This window comes from Sciurus carolinensis, chromosome 11 (genome assembly GCF_902686445.1).
Source record: "Sciurus carolinensis chromosome 11, mSciCar1.2, whole genome shotgun sequence".
NCBI lineage: Eukaryota > Metazoa > Chordata > Mammalia > Rodentia > Sciuridae > Sciurus > Sciurus carolinensis.
Genome location: NC_062223.1, coordinates 7,988,504 through 8,016,205, shown reverse-complemented (window position 1 = coordinate 8,016,205; position 27,702 = coordinate 7,988,504). Strand labels below are relative to the sequence as shown.

Here is a 27,702-nt window from a genome sequence, read left to right as displayed (position 1 = left end):
CCCGGCCTGCCAGCTCCGTGGTGGCATGCCTCACAGGGAGACCTGGGGCCGAGGGGGCAGAAGCAGAGCGCTCTGGGCAGCCTCTCGTCGTCTCCGGAGCCTCTGGGGCCTGACTTCCTTTCCTGAGACACCAGGCCCTGAGAGGGCAGGGGTGGAACGTGTAGCCACAGACCGAACTCAGCACGCCACCTGTTTTCAAACCATGCTCCAGTTAAGAGTGGTTTTGACATTTTTTTAATGGCTGGGGGAAAAAAAGGATATTTCATAACCTGTGAAAATTATATGGAATTCAAATTTCAGTGTCCGTAAATAAACTTTGTTTTTGTTTATTCACAAAGTTGTGCTGGAACGCAACCACACTTGTTCATCTATGCGTCCTGTGGTTGCTTTTGGCTCTAGTGACTCTTGTGGCCTCACAGCTGGAATATTTTCTGCCTTGCACAGAGAATGTTTGCTGACCTGTGTTCTAGAGAACCTGGCTGCCAGGTCCTTTCCTGGCCCTGCGCCCGCAGGTGTCCCGAGTGTGCTTTGGCTTGCCCCGTCCCGCGGGCAGCGCGGCTTCTCCCACTCCTGCTCAGTGAGGCTGAGGCTCAGTGAGGGCGGGAGGCTGCTGGCTTGGGCACAGGGAGCCCTGATTGGCAGCTCCCCTCCTCCTGCTCCAGGGTCTGGGAAAGTCCTGATCCAGCAGAGCTGTTTTTTCAGATGTGCTGCAGCTGGTCAAGGGCCGCTGAAAACTGTCATCAAAAGGCCAGGGTGGGGGGCTGGGTGTGGCTCAGTGATGCGGCATGTGCTTAGCACACGGAGGCCCTGGGTTCCAACCCCAGCACCAAAAAAAAGCCAGGGCGGGATCTTTTCTCCTCCCTGGTGAACTGGAGTGGCTCGCAGGCCTCATGCCAAGGGGTTCTGTGTCCTGTGCAGAGGGATGTGGTGGGGAGCAGCTTCCCGACAATCATGGGAGTTTCCTGGGGAAGCTGCCTGTTGGGGGTTCTGCCCTGGCTGGGGTGTGGCCCAGGCCACCCCTGAGAGAGCGTTGCCTCCTCCCACCTTTCGGGGAGTGAGGGAGCAGCTGCAGCCCGCCCGTCCCCTCGCCTTCGAGGCCCTCTGTGGGCTGCTTTTTGGTAGTCTTGAATGAAGCAGGAGCGCACTCTCGTGCCCTGTGTTTAGCATGTCTGGGGCGTAGCTTTCCTTAAGGAAACTAAGAGCCAGAGGCAGAGACAGAAGCCTAGGAGACGGGCGTGGTTCTTCTCCCTCTGGACTGCGTCTGCAGGCCCCGCCCAGCCCAGTCCTGCCTGCAGGAAGGGGCAGGTCCCAGCGGTGGACCCAGGGTGAGGTCTTCCAGGTGTGGTTCTGGGCCCATCTCCCAGCTGGACTCTGCACAGGTGTTGGACTTGACCTTCACGTTCCTTCTTCTTTTTTTAAAAATCTTTTTAGTTGTAGGTGGACACAATACCATTATTTCTTTATTTACATGTGGTACTGCGGATCAAACCCGGTGCCTCACCTGTGCCAGGCAAGCACTCTGCCACTGAGCCACAACCCAGCCCTTTGCGTTCCTTCTTGTTGGGGGCGCAAAACAGAAGAAGCCCAGACTCTGTGGACCGAGGCCGTCCATCCCACCTGCCCTCTGTGCTCACCTGAGTGGTTCTGAGAGTCCACGACGGAATTGGTGCGGCCTTCACTCCGCCCTCCTGCTGGCCTAACCTGGGGGAGTGACTGGCTCTAGGTCTGGTCCCGGCCATGCCTCTTTGTTTTCTGGTGACTCAGTTACTGCCTAGTCCATTCCCTTCATTTACGGGCAGAGAAACTGAGGTCCATGGGGTACAAGGACTTGCCCAAGGACACGGAGTGCTGCAGGCAGAGCTGGGTGGCTCACTCGTTGACTGAGGAGTTGTCCAGCCGCCGAGAACCAGTCTTTTCTGCTGTCTGCCTTGTGCGTCTGTCCTGCAAAACAGTACCTTAGCTTTGCCGGGAGCAGCAAGCAGGACCCGCTCAGCAGCCCTGAGGCCTGAGACTGGCTTGTTTGTGCTCATCCATCCTGTGACCCATGCGGTGCCCATTCTGCTCGCCCATCTGTTGCTTCAGCTCCTTAAGGTGTTTCCCGCTGGCCGGTGGCCCATGGCCTTCATTGCGGCAGCTTGTACTGAGCATCGGCTCCTCAAGAGAAAGCTCTAGTGTTCCTGTCTCAGTGCACAGGGAGGAAGCGTCCTGGGCCGCAGGCCAGACCAAGAACCCAAGAGGCCCCACTGCTCATCTGGTCCTGAGTCGGGGAGCTGGGCTCGCAGTGCCGTGGGAGGAACTTGCCCGCGGCCTGCAGTTGCCCAGCCTTTCCCTGTGTTGGATGTGACCTGGGACCCCGTAGAACCTGTGGGAGGCATCGCTAATCGAGCCCAGGACTCCTTTCTGCAGCGCCCACCTGGTCTGAGTCCACCCGCTGCTGCTCCGGGCAGGGCAAGACCTGATCCAGCACAGTGTCCACCCAGGCCTGGGAGGCGGTGGGGGGCTGGAGCTGGCCCTGTCACTGCTCCGTCCGCAGGGCTGTGGCGTCACGATGCTCATGCTGCTTACCCAGCACCGGATGAGCTGCGGCACCTGGCATTTTATGGTACCTGTAAGGGGTGGGGCGCCTCGTTTGGGGCTGCTCAGGCCCTGCTCTCAGTGGCACAGCCTCGGCCCTCCAGACCCGTCCCTGTGGGCCCGCAGGTGATCAACGTGGACGGGACGAAGAGGCGGACGCTCCTGGAGGACAAACTTCCGCACATCTTCGGGTTCACGCTGCTGGGGGACTTCATCTACTGGACTGACTGGCAGCGGCGCAGCATCGAGCGGGTGCACAAGGTCAAGGCCAGCAGGGACGTCATCATCGACCAGCTGCCCGACCTGATGGGACTCAAAGCCGTGAACGTGGCCAAGGTTGTTGGTGAGTCTGGGGGAACGTGAGCCACTGCTCAGCTGGAGCAGCCGCGTGAGCAGCAGGTGGCAGGTCAGACCGCTAGTGCCCAGTGGGGGGACCCCACTCAGGAAGCAGAGGAGTGCCTGGTGTAGGACAGAGGGGATGGCGGTAGTGCCCTCCCAGGAGGTGGTCAGGGGCGTGGTGACAGACCAGGAATGTCGGCCGTGAATGTGGCTGACCTTGGAGCATCAGCAGTGTGCCAGCCCTGGCCGAGGTCCTCGGTGCCCCCAGCAGCCTAGACGCTTGTCACGTTACTGTGATGAGGCCACACAGCTATGGCGGCCAAGCCGAGAACACACATGGTCTGTTGTGGGGCTGAACTGTGACTGTTGTCCACTGTGGCCGGGCTGGGACCCACAGACACACCTGCCTCTACCTGAAAATGAGAGTCAGTGGAAAGCTCACTCGGGAGGCCTCTGGTGGGGAGATTTATCTCTGCGAAGATTTCAAACACAGGTGCACACGTCGCCTTAGACAGAGCAGCGTCCAGGTGTTGGGCAGGGACCGGAGGCTCCGTGGGCAGAGACGGTGCTCCTGGCTGGTGCCTGGTGCCATGCCTGCGTGTCAGTGGCACTCGGGAAACCTTTACCTGCTGGGTTAGTGAGAGAACAGGGAGGGCCCAGTGCCAGGGGTGGAGCTGCCTACAGTCTGGTGGCCAGATGCCCCCGCCAGCCCTGCTTCCCTTGGGAGGCTGCAGCTGTGGTTTTGGGGGTGGTGGTGGTGGTGGGGTGTCTGGCTCTACAATGTGAAGGGGACCCAGGAGCGTGGCTCAGGGGCTGAGCGCTTGTGGGGCCCTGGATTCCACCCCCGGCAACAACAGAAAACAAGCAGGGTAGGTGACTGAGCTTGGGTCCTGGGCAGGACAGCAGGTGGAGGCCTGGTGGGAGGTGCGTGGGGACCTTGGTGGCAGCCGTGCTTCCTCTCACTGGGGACCAGCCCTTCTCACACCTGCACTCCTGAGGCAAAGGCCTGGAGCGGCCAGGCTCAGCTTTTCCAGCCCCCTGTGGAAACACGCCTTGCCCCGTGGAGGGCGGGCCGCCCGTGAGGGGCTGTTGGGAAGCGGACGCCTCCTCGGGCCGCCCCTCAGCCCGCCCTCTGAGGCCGAGGCTTGCCCACGCCTCTCTTGAATCTCCTGACTCCCTGAGAGGCAGGGGGAGAGAGGGGTTTTTTTTTTAGCTGAAATGCTTAGCATTAAATTAAAACCAACTTAAAAGCACTTCGGTGGCTGGGAGTACTGACCGGCCGGCCAGGACACACGAACATGCCACTTACTGTCTGCTTTCGAGAAAGCGAGGCCCCTCGGCTGTGCTGGGAAACCTGAGCTTCCCAGGTTACCAAGGGTGTCAGCGAGCCGGTCCTGGGAGCCGCCGGGGCCAAGGCCTGGGGAGGGCAGCTTGCTCAGTCACTGGCTGGTGGCATCAAGTGTCCTTGCCTGCTGGCGCTCAGGCCCTTGAAGCCTCTCTGTGCTCCGGTCTCCTCCGCTGAGAAGCAGGATGGGAAAGTTTCCTGCCTCGTGGGCTGAGTTAAGGCAGGTGGTGGGCCCCGTTGGTACTTTCCCCGCCATGCGGCCCCATCGGGGGGGACTCTGATTGCCACTGCCCGTGGCTTTCTTCCACCCCCCACTGACGCGCGTCGGGAGCCAAGCCGGGCCGAGGGTGTCTAAGAGTGCGTGCTTCCCTCCAGGAACCAACCCGTGTGCCGACGGGAACGGCGGGTGCAGCCACCTGTGCTTCTTCACACCCCACGCCACCAAGTGCGGCTGCCCCATCGGCCTGGAGCTGCTGAGCGACATGAGGACCTGCATTGTCCCCGAGGCCTTCTTGGTGTTCACGAGCAGAGCCGCCATCCACAGGATCTCCCTGGAGACCAACAACAACGACGTGGCCATCCCACTCGCGGGCGTCAAGGAGGCCTCCGCGCTGGACTTCGACGTGTCCAGCAACCACATCTACTGGACGGACGTCAGTCTGAAGGTACCGTTGCTGGACACACGCCTGTGGCTTGCGTGCTGAAGCATTCTTCGGCCCCCACTGCCTCCCCGCCGGGAGCCGTTTTTAGAGCACTGCGATAGTGACGTTAATAGTAAGAAGCTGGTACAATATCAGGGCACCTAGGGGAGGCGTGTAGCCAGCAGGTCGGGGAGCCACACACGGGCTCTCTAGCGTGCTTCTGTGCGAGGACCTTTGTTATAAGTTCCAGATGCACGTGGGCCTCAGACCTGCCCGCCTGCTCCGGGGCCCGAGCCCGTCTGCGCAGCACTTTCATTCTCAGGGTGGATGCTAGCTTCCTGGGTCCCGAGAGGGAAGGCTTCTTCAACCCCAGGCAGGGTCTGGCACCCTGGCCTCCTCCTCAGTTACAGCTCCGGCTGCATAAGGCCCCGCGTCCCGATCCCTCCGCCTGCCGTTGCAGCAGGCGTTTTATTAAGCTGCGAAGTCTTGAACGTGGTTTTTTCAGCGGTTGCGGCTCTCTTCTGCACACGCGACTAGGCGTACCAGCGCTTTCTCTTTATAAGTGGTCGCATCGCCTCTGCCCCACTCTAAACGGTCCCACAGTAAGGCCTCTTAAAAAACATTTTCCACAGTCCTTTGTCTCATGTTTTTAATAGTTCCTTGGAATAGTTTTGCAAGGAAGATTCCTGGGTGAACGTGTACACGGATTGTAAGTAGACATGGTTCCTAAATTGCGGCCCTTTCCTCCCACCTCCCAGACCATCAGCCGAGCCTTCATGAACGGCAGCTCCGTGGAGCATGTGATCGAGTTTGGCCTTGACTACCCAGAAGGCATGGCCGTTGACTGGATGGGCAAGAACCTCTATTGGGCTGATACTGGGACCAACAGGATTGAAGTGGCCCGGCTGGATGGGCAGTTCCGGCAGGTCCTCGTGTGGAGGGACCTGGACAACCCTCGGTCACTGGCCCTGGATCCCACCAAGGGGTAAGGGCCACTCTTGTCCCTCCTGTGGGTTCCTCCCGCCTCTGCCTCGGCCGGTGTGGCCATGCTGACAGGGCTGAAGAGCTGGCCGCCCACCCGGCACTCTGTGACTGGGTTGCTCTGACCACCTTGAAGTGTCCTTGGAGGTGGTACAGTTTGTTCCCAGAGGGGACGGAAGTGACAGAAGCTGCCATCGGGCACTGTGATGCCGCTTCACCCACGTCCTCTCAGAGTGTCTCGGGAGGCAGGGGAGTTTGCAGGACAAAGAGAAGGACGTTCAGGTTTCGACCAGAGGGCAACTGGAACTTCCAAAATTCTGGAATGGGGGCATGAGCTTCCTTTTCCTGATGCTCTGGAGAAGAGGGAGGCCTGCTCCAAGCCCCTCTGCAGGTCGGGGCGGCGGAGCCCTGTCCCGTCCCCTCTGCCTCGGTTCTGAGTCCAGGGCTGTCCTGGGTCATGCACATCCTGGCCGGCTTAGTCGGCGTTTGCCCCACCACGGACCCCAGCCTGGGGCCTGCTGCGTGTTGGCCTTACCTGGGCGCCTGCTTCTGTGGCTGTGGGTGGGAGTTTACCTGCTGAGAGGGGCTGTGCTGGGAGTCCAGGGGGGCTCGCCGAGGCAGCCTAGGGAGGTCAGGGCTGCGGCTCAGCCAGGCTTGCCCTCCCTGCCTCCTGCACATTCCTGATGTGGCTTTCTCCAGAGAGGGAAGGCCAAGCTGAGGAAGGGTGGCAGTAGGGCTCCCTGTCGCTGTCTACAGTGGACTGAGCATGGACTCACCTGTCCCTCCCCCTCCCCCCGCCTTCCAGCTACATCTACTGGACCGAGTGGGGTGGCAAGCCCCGGATTGTGCGGGCCTTCATGGATGGGACCAACTGCATGACGCTGGTGGACAAGGTGGGCCGGGCCAACGACCTCACCATCGACTACGCTGACCAGCGTCTCTACTGGACTGACCTGGACACCAACATGATTGAGTCTTCCAACATGCTGGGTAACAGGGCAGCAGGGTGCAGAGCTCCTCTCAGCCCCTCCACAGCGGCCCAAGCAGCCGTGAGCCTTGGCCTTCCCCGTGGACCAGGCTTGTATTCCCCGTTCAACATTTCTAGTCATCCCTGCAAAGTTCCTTTGCCTGTAAGGCCATGTGTTCTCACGCTCTGAAGACGAGGGCGTGGACTTCCTTGGCAGAAGCTAGGTTTTTACTGGACACTTGTCGGGTGCCACTGGAAGGGCACTGTACCCACATGACATCATGGAATGTGTGTCAGGATGGTAATCACAAGTCTCACTGTGTGTCACGGTTTGTAACATCCGAGTCACATGGCCAGGCATGGGAACACTCTGGCTCACCCGTGTTGGGGCTGGGCTGTGGCTCAGTGGTAGAGTGCCTGCCTAGCGTGTGTGAGGCCCCTGGGTTTGTTCCCTAGCACCCAAAAAAAAAAAAAAATAGTCCCTGTTTTGCAGACAGGAAGACCAAGATCAGGGAGTTGATGTGGGTTTCCAAGGCCACACGCTGATCGGTGGAGGAGCAGGTGTCCTAGACTGAGTCACTCCAGGGCTTGGTTTTTTAAAAAGGTCAATTTTGAAACTTTTAGCAAAAGTAACCTATATATGGTGAAGCGCAGATATCTGAAGTGGTCAGGTGGAAGGATTTTTACACATTTACCCGCGTGCATAAACAATGCGCGTGGCTCCCACTTGGAGCAGGGTGAGGAAGAGTCCAGCCCCAGGTCTCCCTGTGTTCCTCCCGGTCCATCCCTCCTTGGGGTAACTGCTGCCCTGATTTCTCTTTGTGCATTAGTTTTGCTGTTCTAGAACTTTCTACAGCTTGTGCTCAGCCTAACGACTGAGCTCACTGGGCTGCTCTGGTGTTTGTGGGGTGCAGAACGTCCTGTTGTGTGGACGTTGCATCTGCTTTTCTTGGTGGGACTGCTGGGTGGGTGTGCGTATGACTTTGGTGGATCTTTCTGTTCCCCGAAGCCACCGACACCTTGAGGTTCAGAGGTAGTTGCTGGGCACGGGGACCCATGTGCCCTCTGCACACCCAGGCTCTTCTTGCCGACCTTGTGCTGTGTCCCCTGGCAGGTCAGGAGCGTGTCGTGATTGCTGATGACCTCCCGCACCCTTTTGGCCTGACGCAGTACAGCGATTACATCTACTGGACGGACTGGAACCTGCACAGTATCGAAAGGGCTGACAAGACCAGCGGCCGGAACCGCACCCTCATCCAGGGCCACCTGGACTTTGTGATGGACATCCTGGTGTTCCACTCCTCCCGCCAGGATGGCCTCAACGACTGTATGCACAACAACGGCCAGTGTGGGCAGTTGTGCCTCGCCATCCCTGGTGGCCACCGCTGTGGCTGTGCCTCACACTACACCCTGGACCCCAGCAGCCGCAACTGTAGCCGTAAGTACCTGTTTCCCCTGTGCCTCAATCCCTCACTGAACTGGCCCTGGGCCTGGAGGGAGGGGAGCTTCTCATCTTCCTGGTACCTTGGTGTACAGGGACGGTTGGGCAGGTTGTGCGCTATGCAAACTTTGTGGTGCTCCCTGGTGACCTAGACTGGGTGAAGGACCTATTACTTTAGTAAGATACAACAGAATGGGCCACACCCTCAGCTGGCAGATCCCACGTGGGGAGCTTAGAGTGTGTGTGAGTCCGTGGACATGCTGCTCTCAGGGCTTTCTGCAGTGCTCACGCAGTCCCCGAGCTATAGGGCAGACAGTAGCCCCGTCCCCATCTCCCAGACAAGGAACCCAGAGCAAAGGGACATGCAGGGATGTGTAGGGAAGGCAGGCTGGCTCCAGTCCTGTGGCCCCACAGCAGCTCACGTGCCCTACACTGACCTGATCGAGGCGGGCCTCTGTTCTCACAGTGGGGTTCCAGGCTGGACATCCCCCAGCCTCGTGGGGGCAAGCAGTTCTGCTGCAGGCCCTTCTGTGCTGTCAGTGAGACCTCAGTCTCTCACCTCTGCTCAGCGTGTGACAGTTCATGAGGCCCGTCGTCCAGCTTGTCTGGGCCTCCTGCAGCCCTAGGAACCTCCAGCAGGACTGGCCTCGCCCGTCTCCGTGTGCCAGTGGGGAACCCAAGGCTTTGAAGGGGTGGCGTGCAGTGGGCCTGGGGCCAGGGCTGCGCTGCCCAGGGCCTCAGTTTTGTGGCTCTCATGCCTTCCTGGCCATGGCCTTGATTGGCGGGTGGTGCAGCAGGGGTGCAGTTACTCAGAGTCCCTGCAAACCTGGGTGGTGACTTGGATTTCAAGCCACCCTGAGGAGCCCTCTAACGGTGACTATAACTGTGGCCTCCCGCCTGTCCGGGTGCCTCTGAGCCCCAGCCCCTGGCCTTGGGCATCTGGGCATTAGTTCTCTGCATGAAGGAGAGACTGTCCTATTTTCCGGTCTCTCTGAAAGCAATTTCTTTGGGACCTCATGCAGTGAACCTAGAGAGGGCCTAGGGACATCCCGGTCCTTCCCAGTCCCAGGCCCCCTTGACCACTACCGCAGCTGGGCTGCAGCCCCAGGAGTGGACGCTGCCTTGTCACGCTACCTGCTGCTCCGGACTCTGCAAGGAGGGTCTGTCCTGCTGTCTCCTTCTCTGCAGTTTCCCACGTGCCCCTTGGGTACATGCAGGCACGCGGGAAACCACAGGGCCATCCCAACACATGTGCCCCCGCGGGTGAGTCCGACACTCGCTGCGGTCACCTTCCTTCCCTCCGTCTTCAGTTTCGATGACTTTTTCCCCTTTGTGGCAGTGCCGGGGATCAGGCCCAGGTCCTCGAGCATGCTAGGCGAGCGCTCTGCCGTTGAGCCCCGCCCAGCTTGAGAACTTAGCAATAGCGTGGATTTGTTTCAAAACTCGTGCGCCCACACTTTGGAGCGACAGAGACACAGAGAACTTGGAGAGTAGAACCCCCAACATGCACTGCGGGAAGCCGCTTTGCGTCCAGCCTTCCCACGGCCGTCAGCTGGATGCGCAGGCTGGCGTGGCTCTGCCCTGCGGAAGCTGTGCACCCGCTGCCCTCGGCCTGCCCTGCTGACCCCCAGCCCCGTCTCTTTGCCCCACTGCAGCGCCCTCCACCTTCCTGCTGTTCAGCCAGAAGTGTGCCATTAGCCGGATGATCCCCGACGACCCGCGCAGCCCCGACCTCATCCTGCCCCTGCACGGCCTGAGGAACGTCAAGGCCATCGACTACGACCCGCTGGACAAGTTCATCTACTGGGTGGACGGGCGCCAGAACATCAAGCGAGCCAAGGACGACGGGACACAGGCAGGTGCCCCAGGGCCTGGGGGTGGGCGCTTCCCCAGCAGCCTGTCCCACAGTGCCCCGCTGTGCTTTCTGTCCTGGTGGGCGGCGGGGGAGAAGCAGCAGGCACGACGTGGGGGAGTCCGTGTTTCGGGCTCTGACTGTATCGTTGCAGGATGGATCCTGGGTGTGTGGGACCCTGGCCACGTTTAGGTGTGGAAAGAGGGCGTCCCAGTTGTTGAGGTGGCCCCGGTGAGGAGGCCCCGGGAGCTCCTCCTCTCCATGGAGGCCTGTGCTGTGCTGCCCTTGGCGACGGCCACTCTGGCTGTGCCCTTGGCTTCACAGCGAGGCTGCAGTCGGTCCTCTGATGCAGTCCCCGCTCCTGGAAGTCACTGCACTGTGCAGATGGCATGGCAGGAACACCAGGCTGTGGGGCAACGGGGGTGTGGCAGGACCCGAGTGACGTGTACAAGATGGTGTGAAAGAAGCAGCAGCTCCCTCATCAACACCAGCCAGGCGGGCAAAGGCCTGAGGTCACTCACGGGCACTGGCGTTGAGCTGGCAGCCTGTGGTTTTGTGCAGTGAGGAAAGAGGCTGGTGTGAGGGGGCTGGGACCTTCTGACCAGGTGTGGGTGGGTGCGGCTCGTCGCCGTGAGCAGAGGGGCGTTACTGTCGCAGTGCTGGGCCCGCTCTTCACGCTCCCCTTGTGCTTCTCACCAGTGGAACTGTGCAAAAGCCCTGCCTCCTGAGCTGCCACTATGGCCTTGGAACCAAGTTGTGTTTCCAAAACGAGCCTTCCTGCAGAACGGCCTGCTCCCTGGCGTGTGACTGTTCCAGGACCCATGTCCTCACTCTCACAGCAGACACCCAGCTCATATTTCCAAAGACCCCTGTCCCTACGAGCTGTCTGTGAGACGCTCATGTCATTGTGAGGAACTCTCCATGACTTTGTCACAGCGATGCAGAGCACGCTTGTGCATGGCGATGTCTGGGTGACTCTTGTGTGGTAGATTTTTCGTCCTGCACCTGGATCTGGAGGCCACTGCTGTCTCTCTGGGCTGGACATCCCTTTTGACAAGATACTTCCCTGAGCAGGCCAGGGTCGGAGGCCCAGACCCTTGGCGATGGTAGAGGCCAGCCAGATGGGTGACAGTCACTCCCTCCAGAGAGGCTATGATCATTGGCTCTGTAGCCTGATAGTAGGATTCCTTTCATCTCTCTGGGTACAGGGGACAGTCAGCATGAGTACTTTGGAAAATGGGAAGTGCTAATTGACAAACTGTGGCTTCCCTGCTGAGGAAGCTACTGGTGCAAATTACCTTAAAGACAAGCCTTTCATGGTGTCCAGGTGACAGGGCCAGTGACAGGCTTTGAAGAGGAAGCAGCTGAGGAAGAGCTTCTGGGGCTACCTTATTTCAAATGGTTTTCCCCTCCTGTGCCCCCGGCTCTGCCATTCCTGTGCCCTGGTCTACCCTCCGTCCCTCCCTTCCTTCCTGTGCTCCAGGCTCTTCCCTCCCTCCCTTCCTGTGCCCCTGGCTCTTCCCTCTCTTCCATCCTGTGCCCTGGTCTACCCTCCCTCCCTCCCTTCCTTCCAGTGTCCCTGGCTCTTCCCTCCCTCCCTTCCTGTGCCCCTGGCTCTTCCCTCCCTCCTTTCCTGTGCCCCAGGCTCTTCCATCCCTCCCTTCCTGTACCCCAGGCTCTTCCCTCCCTCCCTTCCTATGCCCCAGGCTCTTCCCTCCCTCCCTTCCTGTGCCCCAGGCTCTTCCATCCCTCCCTTCCTGTGCCCCAGGCTCTTCCATCCCTCCCTTCGTGTACCCCAGGCTCTTCCCTCCCTCCCTTCCTGTGCCCCTGGGTCTTCCCTCCCTCCCTTCCTGTACCCCAGGCTCTTCCATCCCTCCCTTCCTGTACCCAGGCTCTTCCCTCCCTCCCTTCCTTCCTGTGCCCCTGGCTCTTCCCTCCCTCCCTTCCTGTGTCCCTGGCTCTTCCCTCCCTCACTTCCTGTGCCCCAGGCTCTTCCCTTCCTTGCTTCCTGTGCTCCAGGCTGTTCCCTCCCTCCCTTCCTTGCCCCTGGCTCTACCCTCCCTCCCTTCCTCTACCCCTGGCTCTTCCTTCCCTCCCTTCCTGTGCCCCTGGCTCTTCCCTCCCTCCCTTCCTTCATGTACTCCTGTCTCTTTTCTCCCTTCCTTCCTGTTCCCTTGTCTCTTCCTTCCCTCCCTCCCTTCCTGTGCCCCTGGCTTTCCTTCCCTCCCTTCCTCTTCCCCTGGCTTTCCCTTCCTTCCTTTCTATGCCCAGGGTCTTCCCTCCCTCACCTCCTGTACACCAGCCTCTTCCCTCCCTCCCTTCCTGTGCCCTGTCCAGCTCCCTCCTGCGGCTTCCTCCTCTGGGGGCTCTGGCTTCATTTCCTCCCCTCCCCGGCATTCACTCAACTATGGTTGTTCTTGTTTGCTTTCTACTTGTTCTCGTTTTTCATCATGGTTAGCCACCGTAGCGTTGATTGTACTATTTTCTCCACTGTCACAGGTCCACCTTGCTTGCTTCCAAGCCTGGTCACACCGCTGTGGACACGTACCTCCAGTGAGGCCCCCAATCCACGCGCCATCCCCTTCCCCATCCCAGCTCTCCTTCCCACTTGCTGTCTGAGGCCCAGTGTCTCTAGGGATCGCACTTACGTGGGGCACACTGTTTGTCTCTCTGTGCCTGGCTTGTGACCGCAGCTGGTGTCCTCGGGGCTCCTCCGTGTCCTGGCGTGTGTAGGACTTCTCCTGTCGGAGGCATGGCTGGGCCACGTCTGCTCTTCTGTGGCAGCGCGCGGGCAGCTTCCGCCTTCTGGCTCTGGCTCAGCGCTGCTGGAGGGTGCTGGCCAGGGTTTTGTGGCAGTGAGGAGGAGACCTAAGTGCAGGTTGACCCGACGCTGGCGAGCAGCTGCCAGCGTGAATGTTGCTGCACCGAAGCTGTTGACGAAGCCGTCCAGTTGTGGGCATTGCCACCTTGTTCTGCCTGCCTGCAGGACAGGGCAGCGGGCTGCTCCCTGTGCCCCTTTTGAACATGGTTTTTCTGATTCCTGGGTCCTAGTTCTGTGCCTAGGGCCTGACTCTGGTCGGGACTAACTGGAATCTTGCTTCTCTTTGGTCCCCAGCTGGGCAGCTGTGGCTTTGGGGAAGGACTGTGCCCAGCAGAGTAACACTCTGCTCCCCAAGACCCACCACTCAGGGGAAATGTGGATGTTGCCACCTGAAAAGATGCACTGTCCTGCGACGAGCTTGCAGCTTGCCAGCGAGACTGGCCAGAGCTGGGGTGTGTGTGTATGGGGGCTTGGGGTGTCTCTTTCAGTGACTAGGAGGCTAGGCCTGGGGTCGGGGCTTCTTTTTGTTTGCAGGCTCCTTGTGCCACCTGGAGGCACCCTGTTCTATTACCTGCTGGAAGCAGCGGATAAAGAGCACCCGAGTCACCCCAGCTCAGAGCGCCAGCCTGGGCTCCCTCTGGGGAGCAGGAGCCGAGATGCCGGCCCATTCCGAGCTAGAGGAAGGTGCTCTCCTCCACACCGCTAGCTGTGCTCCGAGCCCACTCTGCCTGGCCAGGTCACTCGAACTCCAAACACAGTTGCTTTGGAGGTGACCCAAAGAGACCAGAGTGACCAGGGCGACTCTCCCCTCATCCTTGGTTGATTCAGTGAAGCCCCTTTGAAGGGTTTCTCTGTTGGGGGCTCCAGAAGCCAGGGCTCACCCCTGAGCACAGGCACCTGGGGGGCTGCCCTGGGTGGAGATACCAGGAGTGTAGAGAGAGCCACATCAAGAGCTGCTGGTACCCGGCCGGCCCTGTGCTCTCAGGAGGAGCTGCGGGTCTCCTGGAGCTGCGGGTCTCCTGCACCTGCCGCACCTTCCTCTCACCTGCACACCTCACCTGCCAGCACCTGCCCCTTCCCGCCCTGTGCACTCACCCCGCCCTAGGGAAGGGGTCCAGAGGTGACCTCTGGTCGTCCGTCCGAGGGCTCTGAATTAAAAAACGGGATTTGAGGGTCCCAGTCAAAAGCACGAATCCTAGGAATGCAAAGAAGAACTGAGCGGCCGAGAAAGCTGTGCGCCTGAGGACAGGGTCCGGAAGCCGGTGGCAGCCAACCTGTGCTGCACAGCAGGGGCTCGCTGGCCGACCGGTCCTGCTGGGAGCTTTCCCCAGGCTGGAGCTGGTGTCGGGATCTTGTCCAGATGGTCCTTTACGTTCTTGAGTGGGCACGTGGTCAAGAGCTGATTTAAGAGGAAGCATGCTCAGACGGGTGTTGAGATCTTGATTCTCAGGCTAAACTCGAGAACCACCCTCTGCCCTCCCCAGAGCTCTCTGCAGCGGTGCTCACTGGGTCTCTGATGGCGTGAGTTTTGTTCGTGTTCTGTCTTGCAGCCCTTCGTTTTGACCTCTCCGGGTCAAAGCCAAAACCTAAACCCAGACAGACAGCCGCATGACCTCAGCATCGACATCTACAGCAGGATGCTCTTCTGGACGTGCGAGGCCACCAACACCATCAACGTCCACCGTCTCGATGGGGACGCCATGGGCGTGGTGCTTCGGGGGGAACGCGACAGACCGAGGGCCATTGCAGTCAATGCAGAGCGAGGGTAGGAGGCTGACTGGGCGGGTGGGCCCTGAGCGTGGATCAGGCCTGCGGGCTCCATAGCAAATGGCAGCTGCTGGGCCCGGGAGGGCTTTCCTGCCCCGGTTTCCAGTCAGTAACCTCAGGTTCCCGGCTCGGCAGCCAGAGGCATGGCGGAAGTGGAGTCCTGCGGAGTGGCAGGCAGCAGACCCCAGAGCCAGGCCTAGCGGAAGGCAAAGGGAAGACCAGAAGCGGCCCGGGAGGCACTCTAAGAAGGATGTGCCTTCTGATTTATGGCCTTGTCAGTCTGTCAGACAAGACCTGTGCGAGACCCCTTCCCTGGTGTTCCAGCTGGAGGGTCTTCACCTCTGTGGGCTCCACGGGCCTCCACAGCCGCTCCTCCGGAAGGCCCTTGATGACCCACCTGTTGGTCCTCAGAGTCTTCCATGGGAAGGCATCTGGGACAGGTTGACAGGCCAGGAGGGGAAAGCCAGGGCAGGAGCAGGACCTACAGCCACGTGCGTGAGGCTCAGAAACAACACTGAGGATGAAGGGGGCTCCGGACGGGAGCATGGTGGCCTTCGTCAAGTCCCTCAGGTCTGGTGTGTAAGCCCGGAGGTAGACTTGTCGAGGGACTCCCTGGTGGGACCTGGGTCGGGGCTGGCAGGGGCGTGCACGGGCCCCAGCATAGGCACACCCCAGCTGAGTTCTGACTCCTGCGCTTCTCACTCAGGTGACCGGGGGCATGTGGCTTTAACCCCCAGTGCCTCCATGTCCCCGTCCGTCAGGGAAGACAGTAGCTCCAGCCTCGGCAGCATGTGGAGGGCTCCAGCAGAGTCCTGGTTGTTCGAGGTGGCTGCTCGGGGACTGAGTGAGCCGGCCTCCGAGGAGGCGGGGAGTCCTGAGCTGTGCAGGGGCACGGATGAGTGTCCTGTGGCTGCCGTAGGAGTCCCCACTTCTGAGGTGGCTTATGACCACAGACCTTTATTCTCTCATAGTCCCAGAGGTTGGAAATCAGGTTGCTGGCAGGGCCAGGCCCCTGGAGCATGGGGGTCCTCCAGCTTCCAGGGACCCTGGCTTCTGTGACTGTGGTCTCGTCACTCCAGACTCCGCAGCTCAGGGCACGCCGGCCTCTTCTCTGTGTGGCCGTCTCTGTCTTCTCAGGGCCCACCCTGACCCAGCATGATATTATATTGCTGGTTAGTTGCATTTCAGAAAACCCCGTTTCCAAATAAGTTCATGTTCTGGGGTCCTGGGTGGATGTGGACTTTGGGGGACACCATTCCTTCTAGTGCAGGGCATAACCGGATGCCTGTGGGGTCAGGGCCTGGGCTGATCCTGGCTGAGGAGCCGCAGTGGGAGCTGCAGAGGGAGCCCCGGCACCTGTCCTTACCTGCTGCCCTCCTGCAGGTACCTGTACTTCACCAACATGCAGGACCGAGCCGCCAAGATCGAGCGCGCAGCCCTGGATGGCACAGAGCGTGAGGTGCTGTTCACCACGGGCCTCATCCGCCCCGTGGCCCTGGTGGTGGACAACACGCTGGGCAGGCTCTTCTGGGTGGACGCAGACCTGAAGCGCATCGAGAGCTGCGACCTGTCAGGTACGTGCCGAGGCCTCCCTGGCGGCTGGGCACCTCGGCAGTTCACAGGTGACCCTCCAAGAAGCTCCCGTTGTCAGCAAGAGCAACAGTCGCCACCTTTCCCGGAGACCTGCCGCGTGTGATCCTAACCCCGAGAGCTCCAGGGTGTGGGTCCCAGACGAGCCCCTGGGCTGGAGAGAAGTGAGAGTTGGTGCTTTGAGGGGCTCAGTCCAACAGCCTCTAGGAGAGCTGGGCTTAGGGGGAAGCACTGGGCTCCCACTGGCCAGAGACCAGGTCCACCGATGGGGCCTGTGACCCGGACCCCAGGGCCAGCCCTGGCCAGAGCACAGACCCCCCACGTTCCCTGGCGGCCGTCTCTTTAGACCTCCTTTCTCCTGAGCTGAGCATGAACCAGGCTCGGTAGTCTGGCTGCCACTTAGGGACCCCACTTCCCACCTGCAGGGGCCAACCGCCTGACCCTGGAGGACGCGAACATCGTGCAGCCCGTGGGCCTGACTGTGCTCGGCAGACACCTCTACTGGATCGACCGCCAGCAGCAGATGATCGAGCGCATAGAGAAGACCACCGGGGACAAGCGCACTCGCATCCAGGGCCGCGTCGCGCACCTCACGGGCATCCACGCCGTGGAGGAAGTCAGCCTGGAAGAGTTCTGTACGTGGCCATGGTGGGGTGGGATCCTGTGGGAAGGTGGGGAGGCCATCCTCAGCCCACGTGACCCCAGCAAGGTGGTGGGCTCTGCTGGACGCCGAATGTGGCCCAGCACTGAAGACCAGCAAGTGTCCAGATGTCCCAAGACCTTGCTGGGACAAATGGCCACAAGCTGAGTGTTTTAAAATCGCACCCACAGCTGAGCACGGTGGTGCACACCTGTAATCCCTGGGGCTCGACAGGCTGAGGCAGGAGGATTGCAAGTTCAGGGCCAGCCTCAGTGACTCCGTGATCCTGCCTCAGTGCAGGAAGGACCAGGGGTGAAGCTCAGGGCTGTGGCGCCCCCGGGTTCACTCCCCAGTTCTGCAAAAGAAAACGAGCCAGCGCCCACCTACCGTCTCACTCCTGCAGAGCAGAGATCCGGGCATTGCAGGGGCAGGAGGGCTCGCTGCTCCGTCTCACAGGGTAGAATCAGGGCGTCAGCTGGGCTGGGCTTGCACGGGAGAGACTCCGGAGAAGAATCCGCTCCCGTGCTTGTCACCGCGCTGCCCGTCGAACCACCAGGCCCTGTTCTCTCTGGCTGTCTGCTGGTGTCAGCCTGCATCCTAGAGGCCACCGCCACCTCCTTGTCCTGTGGCCCCTTGCGTTACTCAGCTCTTGGCACTGTAACAGGTACCTGAGATAATCGACTTAGGAAGAGAGGGTTTTCTTGGCCCATGATTTTAGAGGTTTTAGTCCATGGTGGACGGGCCCTGCTGCTTCTGGGCCTGTGGCAAGCCATCATGGCAGGAGCAGGTGGCAGAACGGAGCTACTCACCTCCTAGCCAGCAATGAGACAGAGGAAGAGGAAGGGCTGGGTCCCACTGCTCGGCCGTGGCTTACTCCCAGTGACCTGGGGACCTGGGCCCCTTCTCTGAAAGGTCACCTCGCCTCCCAGGGGTGTCACCCTGAGCCTTAAACAGAAGGGCCTTTGGAGGACACTAACCCAACCATGGCACCCCTCTGTCAGTGAGAGAGAGCCTCCCCCTTAGGCCCCTCACACCTCGAATCCCTGATGCCCTCTTCTCCTGCCAGTCTGGAACCCTCCCTGGGCTACAGGGCTCTGTGACCAGACTCCATCCCCTTTAGATCTGTCTCCCTGGTGATGAACTGAGTCGACTGATGAGTCACCTTAACCACACCCATGGAATCCCTTTTGCTGCAAAACCGTGGGCCTGATAGCCCCTCACGTCCACAGTGCTGGGGGTTGAGGTGGGGAGGTTGGGGACATTTGAGGGTCCTACCACCACCACCCCATTGTGCCCGAGGGCTTGGGAGAGAGGGGCCTCCTCAGCTGGACTTCTTGGTTCTTCCCCACACTGCATGGCTGTGTGTGCCCAGGTGTGGGGGGCTGTGTGGTGGTGGCCCTTGCTTTCCTCTCTTTGTTGGGCAGCCAGCTGGGTGCTTGGCAGAGCACAGAGCAGTGAGTGGGGCCATTGCTGCCCCTGTCCTGTGGTGCCCCTGGCCACATAGTAGCACCGCCCTTCACACCTGCCTTCTTCTCTCCTATACTTCAGTCCTCACAGGTGCCATGGCTTCTGGCTCCCAAATCGGACAGAAATCTGTCACTGCCCTCCCCTGGTCTGTCATGGTTCTCAGCCCCGCTGCTTCCTCTCATCTCCTCAATTCTAACATCCATGCATCTGGAGAGAAATCTCGCCCAAGATGCACCCCTGCCTTCTGCACGTCAGCTTGGGTCATTTCTTGCCCTTGGTGGTCCTGCACCAGCATAGCCCACATGCAGCTGAGGGCAGTGGGCTCAGCAGGGGGCTGGGTGTAAGGTCCGGCCTAGGGCCTGGCCACTGGGCTTCTCCATTGCTTAGCTCTTGGGAGTTGATCAGTGAATCATGTGTGAAACAGACACTTTGGTGGCAGTGACATGTGGATTCTGAGCCACCGACTCAGCCACCACTGTGTTAACTGTGGGAAGCTGGTGTTCAGTCCTTGTGGGTTCTCAACTGGATCCTGGGCAAGTGAAGTCCCTGCGTAAATCAAGGCATCCCATGGATTCGGGTTAGAACGCCTTCACTCTCCCAGCCTCTCACTCCATCAGAGTCAGATTGCCGTGTGTCCTGGGCCTTCAGGATGGTGGGGAGATGGGCAGGTGGGGAAGGTTGAGCCCACAGCTGAACTCTGAGTCAGACCTTGCCCTCTGCCACCCCTGGACCAAATCCAGCCTGTGCCTGCTTTTATAAACCACGTCCTATGGACACAGGGCTACGCCCATTCACATGTGTGTCACCCGTGTGTCACCTGTGGCTACCTATGCACTGTGGCTGGCAGGATCAAGTGTTGTGAAAGATGGGACAGCCTGGGAAGTGGACATTATTTGCTTTGTGGCTCTTTACAGTAGAAAATGGCTGACCTCTGCTCGAAACCATGACTCCTTTCATTTTTAAGAACACCAAATCCTGAGATAGGGGAGAAACACGTGTTCCTGTCCTTGAGGGATGGGGGAGTGGAGTGTTTCCTATCCTTCCTTCTCACCTGGAGGCAGCCAGCCCAGCCTCCCAGCTGCCTCCTTGCCCTGCATTAGTTGCCGGAGGCATCCTCTTCACGGAAGAGGCGACTGGGAGCTCCCTGGCGTCCTGGTGCCTTTGCCATTTTATCGTGTGTTAGCGCCCCTGGCTGCAGTAACAAGTGACCGTGTACTGAGCCACTTATATTTTTCTCCCAGAACGAGAGGCCAGAAATCCAAGGTCAGTGTTGGCAGGGGCACATTCCCTCTGGAGGCTGTAGTGGAGGGTCTGCCCTCACCTGTTGCAGTACTGGTGGAGGAGGAATCTGCTTTGTGGTGGCATCACTACAGCCCGGCCTCTACCTCTGACTTCACATGGCCGTCTCTTTTTTGTCTCAGTGTCTTTATCTCTCATGAGGACACTAGTCATTGGATTTAGGACCCACCCCAATAATCCAGGCTGACCTCATCTTGAGATTACTTACCTTAGTTACATCTGCAAAGAACCCTTTTCCAACTAAGGTCATAGCCACAGATTCCAGGGGTCAGGCCTGGCATATCTTTGTTGGGGTGTGGGGGGGAGACACCATTCAACCCAGGGAGTGAAGACAGGCAGCAAAAGTGGCGCACGTGGGCTTGGTGGGGCTGTGACGTCAGTCAGTCCTGTGCTGCTGCCAGACTCTGGTTGTTTTTTTTTTTTTTTCCTTTTTCCAGTAGAAATAAACTCAGGGCTGCCGAGAGGATCAAGTGGAAGGATATCCCGTGTGGGCCGGTCCTCGTCCCCCTGAGGTGGGAGGAGGAGCCTGACCCCAGCACCCTGTCTTGTTTTGTCCCTACAGCGGCTCACCCATGTGCCCGAGACAACGGTGGCTGCTCCCACATCTGCATTGCCAAGGGCGACGGGACACCTCGCTGTTCGTGCCCGGTCCACCTTGTGCTCCTGCAGAACCTGCTGACCTGTGGTGGTAGGTGTGGCCCGGCGTGCTCTGTAGGAACTTCAGACAGGCTCTGATTCTTTATCTGCGAGATCACAGGCCTGCCTTCTTATGCAGTTACGGTGGCCTCCACTCTCTAAAGTGGATCATCTCTTTACTTATACTCTCTTTTTTTCTAATGTGTGCATTTAGTGCTACAAATTTCCCTCTAAACACTGCTTTTCCTGAATCAGACAAATTTTGATAAGTCGTATTTTCATTTTCAGGTAAATTCATTATTTCAATATTCTAAAATTTCTCTTGAGACAATTTCTTTATCCTATGTGTTATTTAAAAACTATAATTTAAATCTCCAAATAGTTGGGAATATTCCAGCTGTCTCTCTGTTACTGATTTCTAGTTTAATGCCACTGTGGTCTGAGAGCTTGCTATGTATGATTTCTGTTCTTTCAGATTTATTCAGGTGTGCTTCATGGCTCAGCATGTGGTTTATCTTGGTGAATGTTCCATATGCTCTGGGAGAATGGATTCTGCTGTGGGGGGGTGGAATGTTCTAGAAACATCAGTTAGATTCATTTGATTGGTAGAGCTGATCAGGCGTCTGTGTCTTTCCTTACTGCCTGCTCAAGCTGTCAATGACTGCAGGGGTGTGGAACTCTCTCCGGCTCTAATGGGGATCTGTCTGTTTCTTCTTGTAATTTTGTCTGTCTTCCTGCTCCCCTGGGGCCACATGGTAGTGATGGTTGTGGGTGGTCAAGAATGGGGGCCTTAGAGTTAGACAGACCTGTGTTTAAGTCCTGGCTCTGAAGATAACCTGCTGAGTGCCCCCAGATTGGTCACTTGCCTTCTCTGAGCTCTACTTCCTCCTCTGTGAAATCGAGGCCACTTACTTGGTAGGTTGTTGTGGACTTTAAATAATGGAGCACTTTCTGTGGTCCCTGACACCTGGCCTGGGAATGCCAGGTGCTGTGTTGTAGGGTGACTGTAGTCATAAAGGTGAACCCTGACCCCAGGGCTTCCTCTCCAGCTGCCCCCTGGGGTCCCCCTGGTGGCCTTGGACCGTGCCATTTCTGTGCACCCCACGCAGCAGCCGCCAGCTCAGTACCCGCTCTCCTCAGCGGCTCTTCTTGCCCTGAAGAGCTGGCCCGTCGCCAGGAGCTCAGCACGGGACCGTGTCTGGCTTGTGCTTTGGGAGCTCCCTCCTGCTCTACCTCCCACCTCAAAGTCCAAAGACCATGACCGAGAGCGGAGGGGACTCTGGCTGCCCCCTCCTGAGCTTCCACGTGCTTTTCTTGAAGCTCCAGCCCAGGGCTCACGTGGACTTAGACCCCGAGGGTTCCCTCTGTGCAACTCCCACAGGTGCCCGAGCTGCCCTGGGAGAAGCAGGGCTGGTGGAAGTTCCCGTGGACAACCCTGGGCCCCCGTGGGGTGGGGTGCACTCCGGCCCACCTTCCTGGGAGCCTGGGGGACGTGTGCTTACCGGGGAGAAGCTTCTTGGCCTTCCCTGGCCACGTCACAGGATAGGGCTCTCGGGGTTCTCAGTTGTGGGCCCTGTGACGTGGCTCGTGGCACTTTAATGCCTCAGTGGTGCCACCACTCCCTGTCTGCACCCTCTCTCTGTCCCCTCGGTCACCCCTGTGGCACCGCGTGGCTGCTTCTGTTTGAGATGGCGAAGCAGAGGCCTTGTGTCCTCAGGGGCCCGGCCTCTTCTTCCCCTGGGGCCAGTTGAAACCACCCTGGCAGCTTCGTGGTGGCTCACCCGCAGACACCTGCCTTGGCTCCTTTCAACACCATGGGTGCGGGGCTCCTGCTGACCCTGGCGTGCCTTCCTTGGCGGAGCCGAGTGGGGCAGCCGGTCTTCTCTTTCCCGGGAGCTCTTGCCTTGGCCGGCATCTGCGCCTCCGTCCCACGCCTCTGGGTGCAGCTGGCCGTCCTGGGCCAGGCCCGTGGGTTGCGTGTGGAGGCTGCAGGCGTCCCTGTGTCTCGAAGACACGCGTCCCTCCCAGGTGGATTTCAGGCGTGTTGGGACATCCTCGCATCTCCCTGCCCCACCAGGCCAGCCTGTTAGTTCTCTGCCATTTTCTGCATAAAAGGGGGGGGGTGCTGGAAAATGGGTATCGCTGAAGCCGCACGCTGCCCCAGCCGCCCCGTACGGGGTCTGCGTCATTTGCACGGCCCCAGCAAGGCGCCGCTTTCTGGGCTCTGTTGTGCACCTGTCCTTGACCTGAGCGGAGGACCTTGTTTTAATGTAGGATCTTTACTGGAGAGACCCGTGATGACCAGGAGAGACAGAGGTGGAGCTGCAGGGCTGGGGTGCAGCGCAGTAGAGCTCACCCCGTGTGCGCAGGGAGAATCCAGAACAAGATAGAGACACAGTGTCCCTGTTTGCAGATGCTGAGGCATGCAGGCACGCCTGGTCCTCGCACACCACGGAGATCAGTGGGCGCGGGCAGCGGGGCAGGACCGTGGGAATGTGGTACCCTAGCGGCTTCCCTTATGGAGTCTCGTAGGTGGGTTTGCAGCGGGTGGGCACAAGCACCAGGTCGTCAGGCTGTGACTGGCACCTGCATAGTCCCTGTGGGGCATGAGGTCAGAAGGACCAGCCCAGGTGGCTACAGTCACTGTCCCAGGGAGGTGGCTACCAGGGAGCTGTTGGAGAGGGCAGAGGCATGTGGGTCTCCCCGCTGAGGATGAGGATGAGGATTCAGAACTGGAAGTCGGGTCAGGGGTGACCAAGCCCTGCTTCCAGTGAGATAGTCCAGCTGCTTTTAAAAATGGACACAGGCAGCGTGGAATGGTGAGGATCCACTGTGCTGGTGGAGGTGGCCCTCCCTTGCCCCTCTCCCAGGGATCCCCAAGTGTGCTCTGCGAGCATCCTGAACCCTCTGCCTTCGCCCGTGACGTAGCAAGGCACCGGGGCCCAGTGACCACTCCTCTGTCAGCCCCACGGTGCTGCGGTGTGCTGGCCCCTGGAGAGTCCTCAGCTTGCTTCTGTGTCGCGGGTGCTGACCACCCACCCAGCCCTGTCTGCTGGTGGACACTCTGGCATGACCATGCTGATGTGCCCTGGATTGAGAGCGGGGCCAGCGAAGGCTCGGGTGCCCAGAGGACTGGCCCCAAGCCCTCAGGGGGCCTCCTCAGGGGCCTTCGGGGAGACCACTGAAGACAGGGCTGAGCTTGCCTGCTCCCTGCTGTGTTGGGCATGGTGGCCGCGAGAGCGTGGCCCTTCCCCCACACAGAGAAGGGATCCTCTCTGGCAGAACTTCCTCCTCCCCTTCCTTTGGTCTGTGCTGGGGCTGGGGGGCAGGCAGGCCGGAGAGGCTGACTGGGGAGCATGCAGGCACCTCACCAGGATCCTGGCGACAAGGGCTGGCGCCACCCGAGCTGCCCCCTCTCTCCTGCCTGGGACCCGTGTGATGGTGGCCCCTTCTCCCCCCAGAGCCTCCCACCTGCTCCCCTGACCAGTTTGCGTGTGCCTCCGGGGAGATCGACTGCATCCCCGGGGCCTGGCGCTGTGACGGCTTCCCCGAGTGTGACGACCAGAGCGACGAGGCGGGCTGCCCGGTGTGCTCTGCCGCCCAGTTCCCCTGCGCGCGGGGCCAGTGTGTGGACCTGCGTCTGCGCTGCGACGGCGAGGCCCACTGCCAGGACCGCTCCGACGAGGCCCACTGCGACGGTGAGGCCCCTCCCCGCCCGGCACCGCGCCAGCACCGCGGCCTCGCCCTCCTGGGTGTGCAGTTGGGCCTGGCCTCCCGTCAGCAGGCACTGAACCGCGGCCGGAGGGAAGCTTGGGTCCCCTGGGCTTGGGCGGGGAGAAGTCAGGTCAGGCCCCAGCCCGTCCCGCCAGGCAGCTGACTTGAAGGCAGACCGAGGATCTGTCTCGCCTTCCCACATTCAATCAAGAGTTTTGCAGAAACCCAAGGTGAACACCATAGTTGGCTGGAGGTGTCCGAGGCTCACAACCTGGGCAGCCCCATCCTGAGAGGCAGTGTGCCCTACGCCACCGAGCAGTCCAAGGGATAACACTTGACCACCGAGGCGGATTCTGGCCATAGAGATACGCTTAGGTTTCCTGGGCCCACTCTGACCAGCAGGATCTTCCTTTCCTTTAGATCTTCACAGTGAAACATGCCTCTTCTATACCTGTTCTGAGTTTCCCTCTGATAAGCTCTTGCTCTTTTGGTTGCCTGACATACCTTTTGCCTTGGTCCCAGGACTGCCATGGACTGTTACTATGGTCTCTTGATGCCCTCCTGCACCCACAAGCCACTAGCTCCTGTTCTTAATGACTCAGACACTGGTCATTGATCTTCACCCTCATGCAGAATGAACAGATGTTTTGTAGAAGACGAGGGCCTGGGACTAATCTCCCCAGCTGTTTCTGTAAAGCTGCAACTAATTCTTTGCAGTTCATTGACCCTTGAGAGCTGGGTGGTGGCTGTAGACCACGGGTTGGCCCACCGTGGCGCATGGCCAAATCAGCTGTCCCTGCAACCTGCCCGGTGTTGGCTGCTCACTCTCAAACGGGAGAGCTGAGATTGGGCAAGGAGCCTGTGGCCCCAGCGTGCGTGTCCGCCTTCATCCGCCACAGAAGCTGCATGCCAGGCCTGCTGGCCGCTCTGGCCCAGCAGGCGTGTGGCTGAGGCTTCCGGGATGCGGAAGCCCTGCTGGGGAGCCCCCTGCCCTGTGCCTCCTCCCGCAGGCCCTGGCCCTGCGTCTCCCAAGCTTCCTCCCCTCCCCGTTACCAGTACTCGGGCCTTCCGTGGGCACCATGGGACCCTTGTCTCTGCCTCCCAGGTGGGGCACCTGGGCAGGGTGGGGAGCTCAGGGGGTTTGCTGGGGTGGCCTCCGAGCCCAGAGACGGCTTTCCTGGGGGCTGCGGCCTGCGTCTCCAGGGCGCTGGCGGTAGGTGGCAGGGGGCTGCTCTGCCTGCGTGGCGTGCTGCCCAGTGCTTCAGGGCACCGACCCCCCTCACCTGCCCTAGGGGTGAGGCTCCTCCTGTCCTGTGGTCCCCTGGCTGCCGCCTCCAGGGGGACCTTGGGCAGGCCCAGCCAGGCAGAGATGCTGACGGGTGCCTCTTGGGCCCGGGGTGTGTGCTGGGGTCCCTCCCTGCCAGGCCTTGGGGCGGGTCTGGTGCTGGAGTGGGTCCTGCTGGAGGCCTCTGTGCGGTACCCAGGCCACTGGGGCCCCCGCCTCTCTGAGCACACGGCCTCTCCTCGCAGCCGTCTGCCTGCCCAGCCAGTTCCGGTGTGCCAGCGGCCAGTGCGTCCTCATCAAGCAGCAGTGCGACTCCTTCCCCGACTGCATGGACGGCTCTGACGAGCTCATGTGCGGTGAGCTGCCTCCTGCCAGCGGGCGGAGTGGGGCCGTGCCTTCGGGGCTAAGGTGGCTGGGAGGTGGGCACGCCTGGCCCTGTGGGGACACCGAGCTGTGGGGTGTCCTTGGGTGGGGACGGAGGGGAGGCCCACTGCAGTCGGGCTAGGTGGGGCACCGACTGAACCTGGGGGCTCAGCCCCACGGGGCACTTGCTTGGCAGCGTCTCTCCCGCAGCAGAGTCACCCGAGGCCGCCAGCCTCCATGTACACGTCACGTGTGTCCATCCAGTCACCTGGCTTGTGTAGTCAGGGAGACCGGCTAGGGTGCGGGTGGCCAGGGCAGTCAGGGAGGGCCTCCCAGAGGCTGTGGCTCTCGAATGCCTGCCGGGCTCAGACCGGAAGGGAGCGGGCATTCCAGACAGGAAGTAGGCATGTGTCACGGCCGCTCCTGCTGCAGAGGCCTGGGCGGAGGGCTCTGGCAGGAGCAGGACCTTCCCCAGGTCTCACTGAGCTCTCTGGCGCCTTTGTGCCAACCCAGCAGGAATCTCAGGCACCATCTGGAGAGAGTGACCGGGCTGGATGGCAGAGGGGGCTGCCCGTGTCCTCTCCCTCTGCTAGTCTGGGGAGTCTGTGCCTGGCCTCTAGCACAACCGTGGGCCCTGGTGTGAAGAGTGACACCACAGGCAATCCTGGCCCCAGGGCTTCAGGTGCTGGGAGGAGAGGCCGCTGCCCGCCCTCAGGACGGCTGGGTCTGGACTTGCCCTCTGTGCTCCGCGCTCCCTGCCGGCGCCCCTCACAGCGGGCTCCGGAGGCCTCCCGGCCAGACTTTCGTGTGTGACACACGGGCGCCCAGGGAGCACTCACTTCCAGCCACCACCAAGGCCTCTGAGCAAAGGCGTGTCTGCCGCTGAGGGCCAAGGGGAGGGAGGGTCACTGCGGGCAGTGGTCCTGGGATGAGAGTGACCCCCAGCCCCCTTTCTCCCGCCTTCCGTCTGTGGGTCCTGCGTCCTGGCATCCTGCAGGAGGGCCCTCTCTTTGGGGTTCCTGATGGCCATGTGTCCCGTCTGTCCTCTGCAGAGATCACCAAGCCGCCCTCTGACGACACCCCGGCCCACGGCAGCGCCATCGGGCCGGTCATCGGCATCATCCTCTCCCTCTTCGTCATGGGTGGAGTCTACTTTGTGTGCCAGCGTGTGGTGTGCCAGCGCTATGCCGGGGCCGGGGGGCCCTTCCCGCATGAGTACGTCAGCGGGACCCCCCACGTGCCGCTCAACTTCATAGCCCCTGGTGGCGCACAGCACGGCCCCTTCCCGGGTAAGGAACCGGAGGCACGCGGGGCCCTGCAGAGGCCGGGTGGCCTGGGCTGCTTGTGGAGGAGCCGGTCAGTCCCCGCTGCAGGCGGGCTTTCCCTTCTGGCCCCGCCTGGCCTCAGCAGCTCCTTGGCCCCGCCCTGCACAGCTGCAGCCCGCCCTTTGGCCTTGGTGGAGTAGGAGGCTCCTGGGGCTTGACCTTAGCATTATCATGGGGTGCTCTCTGAGTTCTCCCGAGCCCTCGTGTCCCCTAGAAGTGAACGTGGGAGACAGTGGAGCTCTCTAGAGCCAAAGGAGTTGCTCCCCACTGCGACTCTGTCCTGGTGCAGACTGGATGGTGGCTGAGCAGTTGTGATTGGCATGTGCCTCGGTCACCAGGAATGCAGGATATGTAGGTGTGTCCCAGAAGGTGGGGTCAGTTGGTGCAGTACTCTTTGGGATCCCCATGAGGGCTAACGTGTCCCTGTAGCTCCAGGACCACCGCAGGGGTTGCTCGGGGCCTGCTCAGCCCTGGGTGCCCTCTCTCTTGTCCTGTTCCACCCCCAGCCCAAGCCAGCTTCACTGGGACTCTGATGTCCCGGCGCAGGTGTGACCTGATTCTTCCTGGAGGAGTGAGGTTGTCCTGGCTTCTCAAGAGCTCCTGGCGGGAGCATCGCTGCTCCAACAGCCCCCAGAGAGCGGGGCCGTCAGCGCCC

The 27,702-nt window shown here is 60.4% G+C and overlaps 1 protein-coding gene across 1 annotated transcript in view; it reads left to right on the top strand.

Moving 5' to 3' along the window:
• The window catches only part of Lrp5 (LDL receptor related protein 5), a 93,993-nt gene that overhangs the window by 59,328 nt on the left and 6,963 nt on the right, over window positions 1–27,702 (top strand). The window contains exons 8-20 of the mRNA XM_047516413.1: window positions 2,701–2,917; window positions 4,634–4,923; window positions 5,658–5,884; window positions 6,686–6,870; window positions 7,962–8,285; window positions 9,944–10,143; window positions 14,512–14,726; window positions 16,112–16,302; window positions 16,744–16,953; window positions 20,287–20,412; window positions 23,822–24,058; window positions 25,605–25,715; window positions 26,775–27,011. Coding sequence (XP_047372369.1) covers window positions 2,701–2,917; window positions 4,634–4,923; window positions 5,658–5,884; window positions 6,686–6,870; window positions 7,962–8,285; window positions 9,944–10,143; window positions 14,512–14,726; window positions 16,112–16,302; window positions 16,744–16,953; window positions 20,287–20,412; window positions 23,822–24,058; window positions 25,605–25,715; window positions 26,775–27,011 — 2,770 coding nt within the window. The remainder of the gene's footprint in view (window positions 1–2,700; window positions 2,918–4,633; window positions 4,924–5,657; window positions 5,885–6,685; window positions 6,871–7,961; window positions 8,286–9,943; window positions 10,144–14,511; window positions 14,727–16,111; window positions 16,303–16,743; window positions 16,954–20,286; window positions 20,413–23,821; window positions 24,059–25,604; window positions 25,716–26,774; window positions 27,012–27,702) is intronic.